General features: G+C 36.1%; 1 protein-coding gene across 7 annotated transcripts in view; it reads right to left on the bottom strand.

The window, feature by feature from the left end:
* ZNF236 (zinc finger protein 236) overlaps positions 1-21,598 on the bottom strand; it is a 78,039-nt gene that overhangs the window by 48,423 nt on the left and 8,018 nt on the right. For all 7 annotated transcript variants that reach the window (XR_005255918.1, XM_038128882.1, XM_038128885.1 and 4 more), the window contains exons 2-8: positions 18,414-18,556; positions 16,793-16,957; positions 12,597-12,775; positions 10,946-11,070; positions 7,550-7,722; positions 4,769-4,915; positions 2,864-2,935 (exon numbers count right to left, since the gene is read on the bottom strand). Coding sequence is in view for 6 of the 7 variants with exons in the window: in XM_038128882.1 (XP_037984810.1) it covers positions 2,864-2,935; positions 4,769-4,915; positions 7,550-7,722; positions 10,946-11,070; positions 12,597-12,775; positions 16,793-16,957; positions 18,414-18,556 (1,004 nt within the window). In the remaining variant the exon portion in view is untranslated. The remainder of the gene's footprint in view (positions 1-2,863; positions 2,936-4,768; positions 4,916-7,549; positions 7,723-10,945; positions 11,071-12,596; positions 12,776-16,792; positions 16,958-18,413; positions 18,557-21,598) is intronic.

Below are 21,598 nucleotides of genomic sequence, written 5' to 3' on the forward strand. Positions count from 1 at the left end.
AATGGACCTTGTGGTGATGATGAGCCTTGGTTTGTCTGATCTGCTGTGTAACACAGTGTGCTTGCTCTGAGTGAATTACTCTTCAAGTCACAGTAACTGTAAAAAATTAGAGCAGTTCTTTAAATCAAGTGGTTTATTCTTAACTTTTTCTGTTGCCATGCAACTGCAATACATGGCTCCAAGAGTAAATTATCTTCACTAAAATTTCATACTTTATTTCCAAGTGTCAATTTGCCTAGCTATGACCCTCAAACTTTTTTTCCTCTCCTCCATTAAGATGACAGATTTCCCCCTCTTCTTCAAAACAGGAGATGAAATCATGTCTAAGTATTTCATCTGATGGACAAGGCAGCTAACGCACCATGAATCTCTTCACTAATAAACACACCACAGCGTATTTTAAGGATTCTGATGGCTCTGATTCTTCCTGTATCTTTGAATGCAGTTCATGAATAGTGAACACTATAAACAAACAACTGAAAAAAAACTAAAAATTGCCAGAATGAATTACAGACCAGATACAACCATGGACCTGGACAGACTTGGTCAATTCAGTTCAGTTGTATGAGGTTCAACAAGGCCAAGTGCTGGGTCCTGCACTCGGGTCACAAAAACCCCAGGCAGTACTACAGGCTGGGGACAGAGTGCCTGCAAAGCTGCCTGGAAGTTTCAGGCAATTCTGGGATAAGAAGACAACGGGATCCATTGCTCCCATATCATATCTCTCATTAGGAAAAACCTGGCACCCTTCATCACATTATCACAGAATACACTGGAAGGGACCCATCAGGATCATCGAGTCCAACTCCTGGCCCTGTGCAGGACACCCCAAGGGTCACACCACGTGTCTGAGACCATTGTCCAAATGCTTCTTAAACTCCCTCAGTTTTGGTGCTGTGATCACTTCCCTGGGGAGCTCGTTCCAGTGCACAACCACCCTCTGGGTGAAGAACCTTTTCCTAATATCTAACCTAAGCCTCCCCTGCCAAAACTTCAGGCCATTCCCTCAGGTCCTGTCCCTGGCCACCACAGAGAAAAGATTAGTATCTGTCCCTTTTCTTCCTGTCATGAAGAAGTTGTAACTGCAATGAGATCTAAGTCTTCTCTAGGCTGAATAGACCAAGTCCCTATCCCCATCTGTGAGTTGACCATCCTCATCCTGTAATGGGACAATGTTATTTTTACACTGCCTATTACCATTAATACATTTGAAAAATGTCTTTTTATTGTCCCCCACAGTTCTGGCCAGCTTCAACTGCAGCTGAGCCTTGGCCACACAAATCTCCCTACAGCAACAAGAGGTACCTCTGCTCTTCCCGTGTCACCTGACCTTGCTAGAACAGGGCATACACCTTTGTTTTCTGCCTTATTTACAAAAGAAGATCTCTGTTCGGCCAACATGGCCTTCTGCCTTGCCTGCCTGATATGTGCTATTTGTGAATTGCCTGCTCCTGTGCCCTCAGAAGGTGATATTTAGAGAGTGACCAGCACTGATATTCCCCAGCACCTGCAAAAAATATTTTCCCAGGGGTCCTTATTTACTACTTCCCTGAGCAGCCTGAAGTCTGCTCTCCTCACATCCAGAGCTGAGGTTTTGCTGGCACTTTTTCTCCTGTCAACAATTTTAAACTCTATTGTTCATGGTTGCCATGGCCAGGATGGCTGCCAATCTCCATTTTGCTTATCATATCCTCTCAGCTGACAAGCAGTAGATCAAGGAGGGCATCTTTCTGAGTCTGCTCCCTTAGGACCTATTCCATAAAGTTGTCATCCAGATTTTTTAGCAATCTTCTGGCCCAAGTTGTATCAGCTGTGTGATTCTCCCAGGTAATTTCTGGCAAGTTGAAGTCCCCCGTAAGGACTCAGGGCAGTTGACTCAGAGGTGTCTTTTTGCTCTTCAAAGAGTAATTCCTCAATGTCATCATCCTGCCTGGAAGGTCTACAGATTTGCATCCCACAATGATACCTGCATTATTTGTTTACCCCTTGATTCTCATCCAGGCACTCAACTATTCCATTGCCAACTGAGAGTTCCAAACGCTCTAACCCTTCTATTACACACATTCAGTGCCACCCCTCCACCTCTTCTACCCTGCCTACAGTGAATGAGCTGTTTATGAAGACTTTAAAGCTACACTGCCACACTTCCCAGATCTTGGTTTTGTAAGTACAACACAAAATAATCAGTAGCTGAAGTTGGGAAGGGGAGACTGTAAGTCAGATGGTCTGTCCCTAAGATACCATGCTGCAACCTATAGCTCACAAACAAGATGCTGTATAGCTGCAACAAAACCTGCCAGAACTCTCAGGGGGACTGGCACATACAGACCTTCATGTACACCACAACTGTTTGCTATGGAGCTCCAGAAAGTCAGCCCTGCATCATCCTTCCCCAGCTCCACAGCTCCTCCTGAGCCCCACGGCTCCTCTACTACCAAAAACTTCCATTCAACTCAACCTGTATGAACACAGCTCCTTTCCTCTCCAACCAAACTACAGTAATTGCTGCAAAATAAAGGCAGAGGGGTACGGCAAGCCAGGATCTTCAAGAATCCTTACTCTCTGGTCTTTTTATACAGAAAAGTAATTACCTCCATTTTGAAGAGCTGTTGAAGAGAATTACATGCAAAATCATGAGTGTGTAAACAAATGAGGCAACATAATCCATGGAAGATCTGTTCCACCTCTAAATAACCAGCTGCATTCACCAAGGAACTTCCCCTCACATATTACCTGATCCAGCTCATCACAAAGTATCACAGCATACCCTTTTTCACCAGGTAAATGAAAATTTACGAAATTATGTAAAATTTCTCCCATTTATAGTCTTAACACAAAAATATGACCAAAACTTCACACTTACATTCTTCCATTTGTTATCAACAGGTTGCAAAAGATTAGTAGGGGATGTCGTTAAAGGCTGGGTGACAGAGTCCTACAAAGTAATCAAAATAATTTAAATCTTAATTAAAAAGAAGAAAAACATGGCTGATACAAAATATGTCAGTAAAGTAGCACAGAAAATTCAGACAACGTGAAAGAAACAGAAGTACACGAAATCATCTTAGCTATAAATACTAATGCAGCAAATGACAGCCTCACAGTCACTATAATTCAGAAAATATTCTCATGTATCACAAAAAAGTACATTCTTTGGTAGCACAGCACTTCAGGAAACTTCAGCTTTTGGAATGGGTACTTAATAAGGACATAATCCTTGCTTATCCCAGGTATATACCAAGGGATGACAAGAGACTGATGGCAAACTTCAGAATACAATTATTATACTGGAGATTTGTTGTTAAAGCAGCTCTGCAAGTTTGTAACAGAATGAAGAAAAGTTCTAATCTAAGAATGCTAGTGTCAATCTAATAATATACTCAGTTTCTAAAGCAATACAAAAAAATTAGGAATAATTAAATATATGCAAATTCAGATATAAAATTACAAATAAAAAACATAATCTCCTCTAATATGCAATTGACATGTCATTTTTTTATCTCTGCTCCTCCTTGCTAAACTTCTTGGCATCTATTTTTAGAAAGAATCTTTTTCTCCCTTCTCTCTCTTTGCTTACACTACTGTATGGCATTTTTTGATAGTCCACTCTTGCATACAAGCAGCAAAGTATCCATGCAAGCAGAGATAATACCACACTGCTGTAACACCAATATGCTAAGCAAATCCAAAATATTTAAGCAAACAAAAAACAAATGAAAAACAAAGCTGGCCAGGGAAAAAAAACACATGAGGTAGTATGAATGAATTCTCTTCCATCCTGCTTTTAAGATTAGGCTTGAGAATGTAGAAATGTAAAAAAAGACATAGAGAATATATGCACTTGCAAGCAAATGAGACACATTAGTCTTTCTTTTTATGAATTAACATGGAGAAACAAATAGCATCTGCCATATAAAACAACTTCAGAAAATGTAAAAAAAAAAGCTTTTCCAAACACCATTACTAGATAGGTTAATTAAAGAAGACACAGCTGCAAAATAAAGTTCAGACTTCAAATGTTAACCTTCCTCCTTCAAAGACTGGTATTACTCATTACCCATTGAACATTAAAGCATGAGTTGGAGATTAAGCAAAGCAGAGGGGACTAAAGGTAGAAAAGATTGTTCTAATAAAGAAAAAAAGAAGAGTACTATGATAAATTAAATATACACTGGCTCAAAAAATACTATAGTCTTACAGTATTCAGAGACATTTTCTGAATTTTAGCTCTTATTTGTATCTTGGCAAACAAAAAAACCCCATTCACTGCTTCCAATAAAGCTATGTTTTTTTCCTCTATAATCTGCCTAATAAGAAGCTAGAATTTAAAAAAAGTTATCAGATATACACAGAAGAATCCACTATGTGTTTATATAGACTAGAATTATACAAATGATTTCTGAAAATGAGTTGAAACGAATACATTTTTTCAATATTTCTAAAGCTTCCCCATAATTTTTATTTTATCAGAGGAGGCTAACATAATCTGTAAGAACAATAATTATACTTTACTTAGTTGCAGAATTAAACTGCTACATTTTCAACCAAAGTGTCAAATTGTAAATACTTTTTTGCACAGAGTTGGCCAATTAACATTTTCCCAATATTTAATCTTGCAAATTAATACCAAAAATCGCACAAAACTTGAAAAAGACAAAAGACAGCTACAGGTCTAGAATTCTAACCTATCTGAAGAATTACTGGAATTAAAATATGGACTTAATTAAACTCTCAAAGGCATTTTTACAATATACCAAGCAAAGCTTACCGCTGCAACATGAGATACATCTGTTGAAGCACTTGCAGAATTCTGTGGACCACCCATATGCATCTTGCTGATATGTGTATTTAAACTACCCAAGCTTTTGAAGACACAGCTACATTCTGTACAGTTGTATGTAGGGCCATTCTTGACCTTAAAAAAAAAAAAAAGTCAATTTTCCCTACACCTACCAAATGTTATGTTTTTCATTATTTTTCCATATAACAAGTATACTGCAGGATTATGAGAGCTACAACGGTTTATTTTTTCAAGTTACCAATGCAGTTATGGAATCAGGCTGGTACCTCTTGATACATGGAGATTCATATAATCACATATAATCCATGTGCATGACTACAACTGCTTACTACCACTTGACAACACTGTGAAGCAGCAGACAGCAAAACCAATGTCCTGTGGTGAACAAGGCCTCAGACTTTTCTCTCTCTTTACCATCTCCTACCATTTCACTCTTAAAAGCAAAACTGAAAGGCAACTTTACAATTAAGATATACCTGAAGAGGAAACATCATACATAATTCTAATAATGGAAGTTTGGAAGTGTGACATGAAAAAAAATGCAGACAAAACCAACACCGTGAAGGGCATGGAAGTTTAATGTCTAGTTTGAACTGGATTTGAGCTTGCAGAACAAGATCAGCAGCCACTTGTTTGAGACTTTCAGACCAATGGGTTAAGGTAATTAAAGCAGTTAAATTTGCAGATTCCAACCATCCTCACCCTCCCTCCTCAGTCCATCACATATCAATAACATCAAGTGTTGTACTTGCAATGTGCAGGTATCCAAAAGAAAACACACTGCAGTGCTTGCAATATATTATTGATATTTCATATTTTGTGATATTAAACTGCCAACAAGACTTTCAAAAAGAGGTATTAATTGATAAAGTATGCTACAACTAAACTTTAGGAGTGATTTAGGAAGTGGGAATCAACCTGCAATTAATTATCAGCTGCAATGTTATTTTGTAACTGTCTCAGAATAAAACAAAGAATTCATAGTGCTCCACACAGGCTTGAAGAAAACACAGCAATAGTAAGAAAGAAAAAAAAATCACTAAGTTAACCAAAGCAGTAACTCAAATCAGGCTCAGGACAGCAAAACACAGCATAGGATGTGATCAAGAGGTACCATTTATTTAAAGTATCTTATCCCATAGATTGATTGTTTCTTAACAGAAAAACAGAGTAACAGAGAAAAAAGTAAAAAGTATTTTTTACTTCACCCCTTCACCCCTAAATAACATTGAAAAAAGTCATTTTCAATAATTAAATCAATGTTGGCTCATTTTTTTATGTACCATAAGCTATCACACATAAAGAGCTGTTAACCTTGAGGATGGCTAGTCACATCAGAGAATCACAGAATCAATTAGGTTGGAAAACATCTCAGAGGTCCTCAAGTCCAACCTATGACCAAACACTACCATGTTAACTAGACATGGCACTGAGTGCCAAGTCCAGTCTTAAATAGTTATCTCCAGGGATGGTGACTCCACCACTACCCTGGGCAGCCCATTCTAATGTCTAATCACCTGTTCATGAAGGAATTCCTCCTGATGTCCAACCTAAACCTCCTCTGGCACAGCATGAGACTGTGTCCTCTTGTCCTGTCACTGGTGGCTCGGGAGAAGAGGCCAACCCGCATCTGGCCATAGCCACCCTCCAGGGAATTGTAGAGAGTGATAAGGTCCCCCCGAGCCTCCCCTTCTCCAGGCTAAACATTCCCACCTCCCTCAGCCACTCCACACAGAACTTGTGCTCCAGACTCCTCATCAGCTTCATTGCCCTTCTCTGGTCATGCTCCAGGACCTCAATGTGCTCCCTGAATTGTGTGTCCCAAACTGAACACAGTACTACAAGCTATATGACTTAACATAATTAAGTGTATCACAAGCTATTAAGACATATCCATATACTAAGGCATATCCTAAAAGTAAGACGCTAACATGCTAAAAGGATCCTTAGTAATATCTACCATTGTAACAGAAAAATGGAAAATGAGACTGCAAATCTCAGTTAGGGGAAGAATGAGAACAAAGATTATATGGTGCATACAGGGAAAAAAAAAGCAAAAAGCACTACCTCTGTCATTTAATAATTTCCAAACCAAAACTTGGTCTCTTTCGATGGATATTTCCAACCACAAATCACTAAAGTCTGCAAGGAAATTACTGAACAAAGTTGCATAGCTCACACTGCTAAAAAGATTGTATTACTTTATCACAGCAATACCTTCTGAGTCTTAAAAACTGTCTGTCGAAAAGAGAAAAAAAACAGACATAAAGAGGTCTGAAACAAGGCTTTTTTTCATCTTGTTCTGGAATTTTCTTCTACTTGTAGCCAAAAAACCTCTGTAAAAGGATACAAGAATACTTCAAAGGCAAATGGCAAGTATGTTCTGCAATAGAACTAGTGAGTTGCTGTTTGGCCTTGAAATTTTTCACCATTTTCTGCTTGGCTGCTTTTGGCTTACTTTCATCTGATTCTAGCCCTTGTTTTCCCAAGACAGACACAGGTACATTTTTGTGCACCTAACCCCACTATTTATTAATCCACCCATGCACTGAAAAGACACTGGCAAATGAAGGCTTTGCTACTTCTCCTAAGTATGCATTTATTCAGACCGAGCTAAGGACAGCTCACAGGTAAAAGCAGCAATCTACACCAGAGTGGTAAATGCATCCTGGTTGGAGCATAAAGGAAAAGCAAAACGGAGTTACGATGCAGGTTAGCAGCCAGGACTCGATGAATAATAGCATGTACCTCAGAGTGAACTCGCTGGATGTGCGACTGCAGGTTGCCTTTCTGGGAAAAGGCGGCGGGACAAAAGGCACAGGCGTGGGGCTTCTCCCCCGTGTGCTTGATCATGTGGGTCTGCAGAGCCCCCTTCTGGTTAAACGCCTTCCCACACTCGCTGCACTTGAAGGGTCTCTCACCTGCAAGAAACAGCGGCAGGAAGGGTAAGGAGATTTAATAATATGTCAGTTTTCTGTATCTAAACGAAAAATTGCATCCATTAAAATAAAATACACACTTTGTCATATATGTTATTAGGAGATTTTGACAATAAAATTGTTCACCTCGACCACCAAATTCAGCACCTACTCTGATGAAAATGTAGCCTTGTTAAAAAGGATTTGTGACTTAGCTGATGATTATCAGTTTAAACGGGTAAAATAAAGGAAATCTAAATGAAGCAATTATTTAAAACACTTTCCCTCAACTTGTGGTTTGAAAGATCTCAAAAGCTGCTATGCAAAATCATTGGAGCAAAAAAACAAAGGAAAAAAGAAAAAAGAAACCCGCATATGTTCTATACCAAATCCTATAAAATACATACACCTTCACAGAAACAAGCAGGCCCAGGGGGTAAATGGACAGTAATAAATAACTAACAGTCAAAAATTAAACCTTTTATCTAATTTAAAAACAGAAAGTCTTACAGCAACTCTGCAAAAGATGGTATATGGTTCCCACTCCCCAATGAATATTATAAGCCATTCACTCTTTACGAGCACATACTGAAAATACAGCAATGAAATAATGTTTTGGACAGTTCTGCTCAGAAAATAATTTTAAAAAACTGTTCATATTGAATATTTAAAGAAAAACTAGCCAACATTTTTACAGAAATGCTCTGTCACAATTTCCCAATTTTAGTGCCCTCAGTGCTAAGCATAATTGCACTTTTTGCATGTTACCAGATAAGCATGAAGAACTCCACAGTTACAGAAGATAAGAGGACTGCATAAACAGATTACAAAGCTACATAAACTTACTAAAAATAAATTTCAGTTTCTTACAACCCTGTGTCCGACTTAACTCCTGGAAACCTCCACTTTGAGCTCAGTAATAATACTTTTTTTCTTTTAGTGAAACAGTCCAGCTGTGGTAACTCTAGGACCTTGAAAATATTTAACACCTTGCCTTTGCACATTTCCATAGCCAAGACCAGTGTAAGCAGCCAGTATGCTATCTCTGCGACACCAGTAAGTACTACCATGTGCACACTAAACCAGTTCTAATAAATATTTTTATATGATTATTAATTTTATAGCTGTAAGTACATCTACTTTAAACACATTAATTCTTAATTAAGAAATAAAATAACAAAAGCATCTATTTTTCTGAAATTTATTTCAAGCATATAACTCACTGAAGAAATGTATATCTTCTGTTCTGCTGCTTAGGGGTTTTGAAGGTGCCTTAAGGATTGCAGGTTTTAACTGTATATTTTTTTAAAGAGATTAAAATGAAGAACACTGATTCACATCTAGAAATACAAAATTCCTATTAGGCTTTCATTTATTTCATATTTAGGCAAAAAGCTTAGCTTCCAGTAGGAGTTGCTGGTGGACACATGGAAGTATTGTTTCAGTTAAAGTTTGCCTATGTAAGTAAATCTCATTACAAAAACAAAACCTTAATTGTGGAAAAGTGAAATTTCTATATTTCTCAAATGTAACTTAATAAAATACAGATTTGAGAGAGGGGACGAGGGGTTCATTACTCAATTATTAATGTGGGAATTGCAGTCCCTGAGACTTGATTTTTTTTCTCAAAAGGGTGCAAGTACTTGAAATGACTAGCTAAAACAAAAAAAAGTACTGCAATTAAGAGACTAACATAATGCTGCCCATTGTGCACGGATCTGCTATTTTAACACTTCAAGACTTGGGTATTCTAAATTCCCTAAACAGAGTTGTTCTTTTCTATATATCTACAGTACATCAAGCAACCGAATGCCAGACGGATTGTCAGCAGATTTAGAGTACCAACATACTTCACAAATTAAGTGAGTATTTGCAAGCTAATTGGAAGTTAAAATGACCTCCTGTCATGTGCAGATTGCGACTGCATTTTCTGTTTCCCAATAGACAAACTGGGAGTCAAATTCAGTCTTCAAAAAAAAAAAAATGCCCTTGAACTTTCTAAAGCTTTAAAAAAAGCATCCATAACCAACTATAATCTTGTTTCTTTATTCTGACTAGAATAAGCTAATGAATTAAATAGAGCCAAGAATCTAAAATACTGAAGTTAATTTTCACTGACTGTTTTTGATATTACTTTTAAGCAATTGTTTTAAAGCAGGTACAAGGGTGACCTCTTGTGTTACTTTTCTGTAACTAGATCTGTAAAATTTCAAAAGATTCTTAAAAAACTGTCACACGATGGTTTTTTTATTTTTTTGTAAACAAGGCCATTCTTGTAAATGGCAACTCATGGCATCACTGTCTGACCAGTGATATTACACTGATACTACAAACAGAATGGTACACTTACACAAATGAATACCTGACTTAGCTAAACACTAGACAAATGGCAATTTATTCAGTATGTATGAAAAATACATATTGAATACAGCACTGGAATATCTTCAATGAAGACTTTGTTTAAAGCCAAACTCCTGCTATAATAATGTATACCTGGTTAAAACATAAGAACTATTCTTTCATAGTCATCTGTACACTTTGAAAGTTTTATTTTATGCTTGGCATTTTTCAATTATTTCAATTGCTTATGGTTTAAACATGCACATATTTATGACAGAAATGTGGCAAAAAACATTTCCTACACATTCTGCAAATTTGAACAGTCACCTGCACTTCTCCAATTATTACAACGTAAGCTTATCACCTCAGAAGATCACTTCTTAAGTTAAAATAAATCAATTTTAAAAATGAAAGACTACTACTTTATTAGTGTCATTAATTCTCATGTACTTGTGCTCTTTTTGCAACTGTAAATTTTAGAACCTACTCTCTGGAATATATAAGATCTAATTTAAAGTAGATGACTGGCCCTTATCAAGGGATTCTGATTTTAGGGCCCATTGAAACTCTAAGTACCTAAACTGGTATTTGGTAACAAATGAAATGTATAAATTTTTTCACATGTTTTAACTGCTTCTAATTACATAAATCTGGAAAATTTAAAAGCATATAAATTTCCTAAGCAAATGAATTACAGAAAGTCTATTTTAAACAAACAGGTAACTGTATCTAATAAGCCAAATGTATTAATAATATTTCAGGTACCAACAGGGAGAAAAAAGACAGCATTTCAGAGGTTAACTGATATTTTTAAAACAACATTTCAGAGGTTAACTGATATTTTTAAAACAAAAGCAAATTAAAATAAGTACTTCCACAGCCTTACCTGTGTGTATTCTAACGTGCCGTGTTAATTGACTCGGTTTCTGGAACGTCTTCCCACAGTGAGGACAGGAATAGGTAAACCCACTTCTATCAATGTTTCTGTTGTAAGATCTGGTATTTGATACCCTGTGATTAAAAAAAAAATAAAATTTTATACGGAACCTTATTTTGACCTTCTTTTACCCCATCATTTTTAACATAGTGTTAACTTGATGGCAACATAGTATCAGCTGTAACAGTGAAAACCCAAACTCCGTAATGGAAGAACAACACCTACAGCTCTTTTCTCATGTACCTACATGCACCAAGACTTTTAGTTATTTCTGCAGTAAAGATCTGATACATCTTAGAAGCTCTCTTCAGACATTTTCAGGGTAAATTCTGCCAGAAGTATCCAGTGACTTCACAAACTTTTTGGTGCGAACCTTCAGCTCTGTGCAACTCTATTTCTTTTGCCTGAACATAGCAAAGTCCTTCATTCTGAACTAGAACACACAAATCTCATAAACTGGAGTACAAATGCACTTGTTCAAGTCTAGTAAGAGCAAGTTAAGAACTTAACAACCCAAATATTCACCATTGGCCCTCAAATACAAATCACACTCTCCAAAGAACCACAGAAACAGAGAATATAAATTCCCAAAATTCATTTTGCTATAAATCAAACTAACTAGTTTATTCATCCTAACACCTCTAAACAGTTGTCCACAAGAACAATGATTTTAGTAGGTAATACACTTACATAACTCAATACAAACCTAACTTGATACTTCAAACCTTTAAATTTCTGTTTGCAGACTGAAATTCACAACAGTTGTTTAAACCTCCTGCAACACAACTATTAAGATCATAGAATCTGTATTAACTTCTAATAAGAAGAACAGGGAATAGACAGGATTTCTTGGTTTTGAATATCTAATTTTCCTCATCTGTTTTTTACAGAAACAGTGAAAATTAAAAGAGAGCTCAGCTGTCAAGCCTTTAGGCTTTTTTAATACATAAAGTAAACCAAGAGAAGGTTTTTTTCCTTCTAACTTAAAGTAATTCTCACCTTCCTAAAAAGTAAAGTTAAACTAGCTGAAAGCTGAAAGAAAAGACAGAACAAATATTCACCAAAAATAAGAACAGCATTTAACAGGCCTCCTTTTTTCCCCCTTCGTTTTGTGCTTTTTCAGATTTACAAGAAACTCATGTGAGGCTGTAATGGGGAAAGATGATTAAACTGCAAAGAACAAGTTATATCTTTGCAGAATGAAAGCATTAAAACTTTTGTCATTATAATAAATGCTATGTAAAATTAATATACATTTGCTTCAATATACTACTATTAGTGTTTAAAATCATAAACACACTTCAAAAATCACTTTGCATCAGAGAAACTTAACCCATGTTTACAAATAGCTGGCAGATGAACTATGCTTAGTATGTGTGCCTAAATAAAAAAACAGAGGAAAAAAAAGGCCTCCAAAAATAACCACCCACTTAAGCAAGGTTTTAAAAAGAAAGTGTAATTTTAAAACAGCGTACTAAAGAAAAGAAATTATCTGCATACATCATGGTACTTTGCTGACTGGAAATATTACTCTCGCTTTTCCCAGCTATCACCATAAAAGTAACATCTGCTCATTTTGTTATAATCCCACGATTGTCACCTTATTTTATAGTGAGTTTTCATATGCTCCTTTAGCTGCGAGGAAGTTTCAAATTCTTTTTTGCAAGACTTGCAGCTGTGAATCCTACTGCCTGCCAATTCCTGACGATGTTCTTCCATGTGTATGGACAGCTGACTCTGTAGAGTGAATTCATCGCCACACTCTGAACAGATAAGATTCTGAAAGAGATAATAGAGACTGATTTTTCAAAACAGCAGTGCACAAGCTTTGTTCAAGTAGATTAACTTACCCTTCTATGGACATTGGCAGCTGGAAGCAAGCAGCAAGAGAAGTATACAAGCAAGAAGAGTTTATGAGCCCTGTGATATAAATCATGTACAATAATTACTGCAAGATTATATTAATATTTATATTTTAAGAAGCTCCACTAGAACTGAGTTCTGAAAAACTTCATATGGCAGCAGAAACAAGCACTTCAGGACCATCCTCACCACTCCGTATTTCCTTGGTGGGCTGGTTCAAGACACACACAGAAGCTCACCTCAGGGCCATGACACCATGGTCTACAGAAACATCTGTAACAAATAATTACTTTCTAACCAAAATCATTGTAACTGTGGATTCTAGGATTTTACACTTTCACAGGTTGAAATTATATTGAATGTCACTTTTAAACAGTAATCCCACACCACAGTTAGCACTGACTTTTCTTAAGCTTTCTTGACAGTAAAGATGACAGAAATAAAGAGGGACACAATGTTTCTAACAGATATCTCTTCAACCCATTAATTTCAGACAGGTTTTTCAATCAGCTCAGTTTTCAGTAATTGTGATTATCACTGCAAATTGAAATGTTTCTTATCCTCCCCCCTTTCTTCCTCTCATAATGATCAATAAGAAAAGTAAGCAACAGAAAACAACCATGCTCATTTCAAGAAAGATATTGACAAGAATGTTTTATCAAGAGGAACACAGGTATGCAACCATTATTTTTGGACTGTTTTGACAATAAATTTGTTCTTTAAGTTTGAAAAAAATAATTCTGCATTATCACATTTCCAGACAAAAGCTTAAAAAGCTGAAGTCCTTTAATGAAATTAATTACCAATTCAAAAATTATTTGTTTAATCTAACCTAGATGACATTATTACTGCATTCAAGTTACAGAGTGAGCAACAAATAATTAAATTTCTTTTTCTAGGACATACATTCAAATCTGGATACTTCTTATGGGCATCTACTACTCTTACCCAACAAATTTAGTTTATGATTCCAGATTTCTAAAAGTGGGGGAAAATTTTATGAAGGGAAACCTACAATTACTATGCCAAGCTCATGAACCTCAAAACTGAGGGATTTTGAATCGCCTCTCAGCATTTTTCAGACATGCATATATATCACGTTAAGTTGCAAATACACATATTCTATGAAGGAACTTCTACAAACAAAAAAATAGCCTAGGATGAAGTTATTTGAGACAATTAAAGTCTTCATTATTCTGTTCAGTACTGTGAAATTTGCTGTGGGAAAGCAGGATCACAGTACAGCAGAAAAACTCAGAAAACCCACCTATATATCACACCAAACAGACTCTGCTATAGGCAATACCAGATGTATTTTTTTGCTCCTCAAGCAAACAAAAAAATCACCATCACGCACAGAACAAGCAATTGAACACTGTAACCTCACTACGGTTAAACCCACGTTTTCACGTTTTAACACTAAACAGAAGGAGCTGATCATTCGCAAAATTCCCAAACTCAGAAAAAAATTTCTGAAGCTCTACTCATTGGATTCTGCCTGTTTTAGCTCTCCCTATCTTACCAGATGCAACATCTGAAGAACACTTTGGAACTCATGATGTTCACCTGTTTTATATCTATGGCTCCCAGCATCTGTACAGGATTTTAATCTGCACTTTTTCAAAAGATCTTTGCTCATGAATTATTAGACAGTACAAATCAAATTCAGTGAATATTTCTTAAAAAAAAAATCAAAAAACAAAACCCCAAAATCACACAAAGTGAAACATCAAAACCAAAAGGATCTTATAATGAAGGAATTTTCATTTTAAATCCACCAAATATGAGTTTTAACTTTTTCAACATATTAAGGTGTTCCTAAAGCCCAAAAGCCACTCATGTTCATGAAAAATGAAGACATAGTAGCAGTTCAAATGCAATAAATAATTTGTGTTTCAGTTTTTTTCACCATTTCTATTGTGCGAGGGCAAAATGTAGCAATGAAAACCATTGGGCATTTTAACTGAGGAAATGGACCTGATCAACAATCCTCAAGAAGATGGGTCATGTTCACAAAAGATATATTCTTTATGACTTCTCAATTTCAAATATGAAGCTTTTCCCTCACATTAGTTTATCACATATAAATCACCAAAGAATGTGAGGAGAAAACAGTCACTTGCAAGCTCAGTATCAACAGCCCAGAATATTCCTTCCAGAACCTCTCACATGGAGCAATCAATCACAAAAATCTAAGTTTTACAGACAGACCCACTCTCCCAAATCTCACTGGAGCTGTTCTGTTCTTTCCCATCTGCATTCATCTGTAGATAAAGCTGCTTGATGCAGCACAACACAAGAATAAAGTTCCCCAAATTTCATTTTGTGAAGCAATCTTCTTAACCTCTATGTATGTCTCTTAATATACATCTCCCCATATGCACCTCTGCTCTGACTTCGAATTTTTAACCCTTCTAACAGCAAAAGGAATAGGAGCAGACAGGAGGGAGAATGTACTCAACCAATACTTGTTAACCTGCACATTGTGGAAAACCCCTCAATGACAGCTAGTGCCAACAAAACCCTCTGCTTCAAGCTCAAATTCCAGCTCTCCTACAGGTCCTGTGCATAATTACTGTGAAAGTTATTCCTGCAGTTTTATGTGAATTAATTGTTACATTCACCTCTGTTTTATCACAAAACTATTGGTTATTACAAGAAATGCATTCATCAGCAATTGAAATATGTTCATATTTTTATAAATTCAATTTTCAAGCTGCAGATGGAATTTTAAATTGGAAGGCATCACACAGCCTATTCTTCTGACATCTGCACCAAAGCAACAAAATCAGCACTGCTGAAGTGCAGGAAAAATGACTTAGTGATAGAAATAAATACCAAAAACCACCCTCAGGTGTCTTTCTTGATGCTTAGTTTCCTTATTCTGATGTTTTGAGCAATTAATAAATCAAGTTTCCTTAATAATACCAATTAAGCCATTTATTATAGATACATTAATATACAGCAAAATTGGACCCTAAGGCCAAGTTAAGTCCACTTAACTTGGCTGCCTACTTGACTGTGTACATGACAAAACATGAGCTAAAATGATTAAAGAAGGAATACAGTCTCTACAGATGGCATGCCCTGCATCTGGCTGAGGGACAAGTGCACAGGTCAAAACTGCTGTAAGCTGTCAGAAATTGGCAGGGAGAAACACACCACTGTGTGTCACCATTTGTGACTGGAAGTCTGAGAACAAAAGTGCATTCCTGATTCAGCTCCAGTTCTCCAACACAAAGTGCAACTTTAAAAAAGCCTTAACAGGAGGAAGAGGCAATTACATGATCAAAAACTTGGTATTTTGGGCAGTGCATTCAACTCTGGCAATTGTTGTAATGCAGTAAAGACTATAAAGTGTGCAAAATACACCACTATGTATTAACTGCTAAGAATTTAACCAAAACACTATCAAAACGAAAAATGAAATGTTGATAGGGGAAGGAACAAGTACTCTCAAGCAAAACATGCAAAAAGAGATGAGAGCTGTAGATAAGGGAACAGCTTCATCTATTTCTGTGAATGGTCAAAGTGCCTCACCATGACATCTGCCATCAAGCATGATCACACATTATTTCTTATGTGTGGGCTTATCAATGTAGATTAAGTCACAGAAGTATCTTCAAAATAAAAGTATGTGCAAATAACCAATCAGGTAATGTTTATATATAGTATCATATGGTATCTATCAAATATGCTCAAGTTCCTTTTGTTGATAAAGACACAATGGGAACACTTATTTATAATCAGGATATTAATTTCTGTAACTAATAGTAAAACAGACTCCCCACGTAAAGTTTCATATTTCTTCAGAATAAAATAATTTATTCAAAATCTAAATTTACACAAAATCTAAAGCATACAGATAAGCGACTAAATACAATCACTATGACATGACTTTTCAAAATTAAGTTATAAAGTTTAATGAATTACCTCCTCTTTCTCATGTAGCATTATATGTGCTTTCAGACTGGCTACTCTGGAGAATTTCTTGTTGCACACAGGACACGTAGGATCTTCGCCATTGTGAGTACATTTGTGAAGTGTCAAGTTGAATTCAACATTAAAAGACATCGGACACTGGTCACACCGGTGAGGCTGTTTGTTAAAATCACAAAAATAAAGACAAAATTCAGACTTCCCATAAGCTCCATATACCCCGAGTGACACATACACCCATACAAATCAAAATATTAAACATTAAAAAAGAACAATTCAAGTACCTACACAGGATAATGATGCTTAATAATACCAATATTAGTTATTTTATCTTCTTTGCATCTCATTACACAAAATGTAAATACAGCATTACAAGAGCACAAAGGGAAAAGAAAGCAGGGGAACTAAGGAAACCAGAGACTCAAAACTGAGACTGTCTGAAAAGAGTGAAGTTAGTAGGAGAGAGCAATGAGCAGGAGACAGAAATACATTTTCCTATTTTAACTGTGATCATCATTCACCCAGGGGGTGGCTGGACACTGGAACAGGCTCCCCAGGGAAGTGGTCACAGCACCAGGCCAGCCGGAGTTCAAGGAGGATTTAGACAATGCTCTCAGGCACATGGTGTGACTCTTGGGGTGTCCTGCACAGCACCAGGGGCTGCTCTTGGTGAGCCTTGTGGGTCCTTTCAACTCAGCATATTCTAAAGCTACAAGAAATCTCCTGAAGAAAAACTAAGAATCAAAACAGCAAAACACTTGGTTTATACTAGGCCTGACTGCTCCTCACTTGGTATCTGCAAAACCAGCTTTCATTCTTTAAGAGCACTTTCACTTTTGGATGTAAAGGCTCTTACATTAGTGTGCAATAGCAAGGGTTTAACTTTATCCACTTTACAACATGGAAACTTGTGTAAGTTTTTTTTTTTTTTGTATATGTGAATTATCTCCAAGTGCTACATTTTGTGAAAATTCCTCTGTATTTAGGCCTACCTCAAAAAGTAATAAAATTATTTTCCTACCACATGTAAGTAGTTTTAGCTTTGTGAACAAGAAACAAGGGAAATAAATTAAATGCTTCACATTACAGATGGAACTTGTGGCAAAAGCTTCATTTCAAAAGCCAGTCCAGTCTTAATCACATATTGGTATTCTCATTCTTTCCCAAATTTGATTTGTAAGCAGCTAAAGTGATGACATTAATTCACTAATTAATACACACATACTAAATTAGTCTACTAGTAGGATCCTGTAAATAAATATAAGCATTATTTTCTTTTTATTGCTAATGTGTAGAATCACTTTGCAAACTCTATTGAAAAAAAAACTCATACATTTTGTCATCCACCTGGGTATTTTATAAATCAAAGAAAATGGCTAAAATTGAAAATTACTGATCTGGAAACAACAATCCAATTAAAGGGCATCAAAGGAAGGTCCTATCTCAAAGTAAACAGGAGAAAACATGAAAGATATGTCACAAAGCTCTGAGGTCCCCAAGTAATAATTATTAGTGGTGTGACTGAAAAGAAATGGAAAAGACGTCTTGTGTTAGCTTCACTTGACAGTATGTGAAAATATCAATGTATACTGGTTATATCTAGCACAATTCATACCTTGTCATTTTGCTCATGATCCCTCATATGGCGCTGGAACTGGGTTTCTCTTGGAAAAGACAGCAAACAAATCTCACACTTATGGAAGTTGGGTACTTGGTAGGGAAAATTACCGTTCTCTGTATTTGGTGTCAGAACATCATCTACAAAACAAGCAATAAAACATTTGTATGAAGCCACATTTTATCTACTTAGAATTTATTGCAAAAAACCAGAATAATTTGAAGCAGCAACTATTCCAATTCCTCTTAAGATTTTTTACTTATCCAACAGTGTAACTTCAAAGGATCTTGAAGATCTCAGGCTAAAATATTACTGCTTCCATTGTCACAGGATCAATCAAATATATTCCTATGTATATACCTCAAACCGCCAGTCACTACAGACATAAATAATCACCTTTTTCCAGTAATTTGAAATAAATTTTTTCTGTGCTTCAGAAACACCCATCAAGTTTCATACAAAATTAAACCTTGCAAAAAACACTAGGTATGAGTAAGATACTGCCAAGGGTTACTTTTAATAATATTACATCATATGTTTCTAAAAAAGTTTTTTAAAATTACATGGTCAGCAGTTCTGACTACACAGATTTTCTGCCCTCCATCCCTTCTCTTGCTCTCTTTCCCTAAGAAAAATTTAGATATATTTTCTTTCTTTTCCTTCTGGCATTACAAAAACTTTATTAAAACCTATTTTAAAACCTTTAGAGTTGTAAAACCAACACCAATGTTTTAAGCAGTTGAGAGAGATGCAATAAACTGCAAGTCTAAGTGTGTACATATTCGTTCCATGGAAAGAGATGTATTTTTCTTTAAACAGACCCAGTCTAATCCCATACAGTTTTCTTTTGAACTCGTACAGTCATGTAACTTTTGATACACAAGTCACAAGCTTCTACATCCTCTTACTCAAATGAGTGAAGTCAATCCTATAAATACTTCATGATATAAGGAAAATATTAATCCAAGGAAGTTAAACACATTTTACATTTGAGAAAATACTGGACTACTAGGGAAGTTATCTTTATTTAAGAAAAACTTTAAGAAAAGCAGCTGTCAGGAAGGGTCAGCTTGTGCTGCAGGTTAGGGTCATCAAAGAGGAAAAAAATCTATAGAATTCAGTTTCAAACTGCCACAACTAAAACTGCATCAACAACAGAACACAAAAATAAGGGAAGATTTATTTTATTATCTGGACATGCAATGTTTCTGATGTTTCTCTTTAAGTCAGTACTTTTCTCCATGTATGTAAGAACTAGGCATAGCAAGTAACAACACAAGTAGAAGTTTACAGCATCCTGTTTACATTTCCTCAGAGGAAATTGAAAATTATATATATCATATAGTATTTTCACTCTACTGCACCCACTTCAAAGTCCTCTCTCCTTCACTACACCATTTACAAGGGGAAAAAAAATATCAGTACCTTATGTCCTGATCATTTTTTTTCCCGCTAAAATTCTCATAAACAAACTTTAAAAGCTTGTAGTTGAGGAAGCTGTAGGAAACATTTCAGCACAATTTATTCTGGGCAAGAAATCACAACAAAAAACAATGTCCTAGGGACTTGCACTTCCCATTCCTGGACTAAGTGACCCAATTAAATTTTGCTTTGCTAAGTTTAGTTATCAAATATTTCTCTGTAACAGAATGATGCAAACATCACTTATCTTTATCATGTGTAAACTTACACTTACTGCACCCTTTAATAGACTATAAATTCATAGTATGCAGACACTATCACTAACAACCCTGAAATGGACACACTTCTTCAAAAGCTGAAAACCACAGCTTTAATTACAAGACACAAATCTTAAAGCAATCTTGTGATAAATACACCTGAGTAGAAAAAAGGACACAAAATCAATTTCTGTAAATAATGGCATCACAAGAGAAGTGAAAGAAAAACCTACTCCTACACTTGGGCTATATGAAAACATAATGCACAAGGCTTTCCTTTCCCCCAGGAAAAAGCAGTAATTGTTCAACCCCATGTAGGCCTGACCGCTCACTTTAAATTGACAACTGAAAAATGATCCAATCCATGACTTCCCAAAGGCTTTCAAACCTTCTCCTTGAACCAAAGAGATTATTATCTTTAAACATTCATTCTTGAGATCAAAGGCACTGGGCAATATGCAAAAACAATGTGGAAGCAATTGAAGTAGCAAAAATGCAGCAGTGACATCATCAAAGGTGCTAAGTTCTCTACACTTTGAAGCAAAATCCCAATGCGCTCACTAGATTCTGAATAATACTGCCAAGTGGCATCCATCTTGGGTCAATAATATATGTATGTATCATTTTTATTAAAATGCGTATCTTATCTGTATTGACCAATACTGATTAATCTACTGGCTGTGAATTTTCTTCTGCAATTTAAAAAGGAGTTTAGGTATAGAACGAAAAATTAAGTATCATGTTATATTTCAGCAGAATTTGATTACTATAATTCTACAAAATCAGACCACCTGATGTAGTACCTGAAAATATTTCAGCTTTTCTGTAAAAAGACAGGAATGACCACCACTAAAATGAACAGAAAGAGGCAACAAATGCATGATCTTAAAATATTTCATAGAAAGAACAGAAAAACAGCCTGAACTTTTAAAAATTGGAGTTGAACATATCACATCCCATGCCAACGCATCACAAAGTTCTCAAGACTAGTTCATGGATAATCATAAACCATGAGCTGCCCCCAAGCTGTTCCACCTTCCCAAAGCCACTCAGATCCCATGGAAGAAAAAACAAAAGGCAGCCATATGGAAAAGGGACTGCTTACATCTGTAACATTTTAAGCATTACTCTTTCAAAGGGAATTTTCAAAACTCTTTCCAAAGCCAAATGTTACAGAGTTTTTAGGTCCTTAGGTATTTTGTCTTTCATACTGTTAAAAAGCAAAGGAAAGACATTGGGGAATCAGGACTGGACTCTAGAATCACCAAGTGGACTGTAAAGTCCAGCTTCTCTTGGCAGGAGACTCTCAATGCAGAAATCCTTCAGGACAAGGCACAGCAGATCAACTTAGCTTAGACTCCGGAAGTCTTCAAAGGCTCACTGGGAGATCAGGCTGAAGTCTGTTCTAGATAGTTACAGCCAGTATGTCCCACTACAACAGTCCAGTCTGGACATTAAAGAATTCTGAAAGTTCAATTGCTTCACTTTTTCTCAAAGAGCAGG

The sequence above is a fragment of the Motacilla alba genome, chromosome 2 (assembly GCF_015832195.1).
Source record: "Motacilla alba alba isolate MOTALB_02 chromosome 2, Motacilla_alba_V1.0_pri, whole genome shotgun sequence".
Lineage (NCBI taxonomy): Eukaryota > Metazoa > Chordata > Aves > Passeriformes > Motacillidae > Motacilla > Motacilla alba.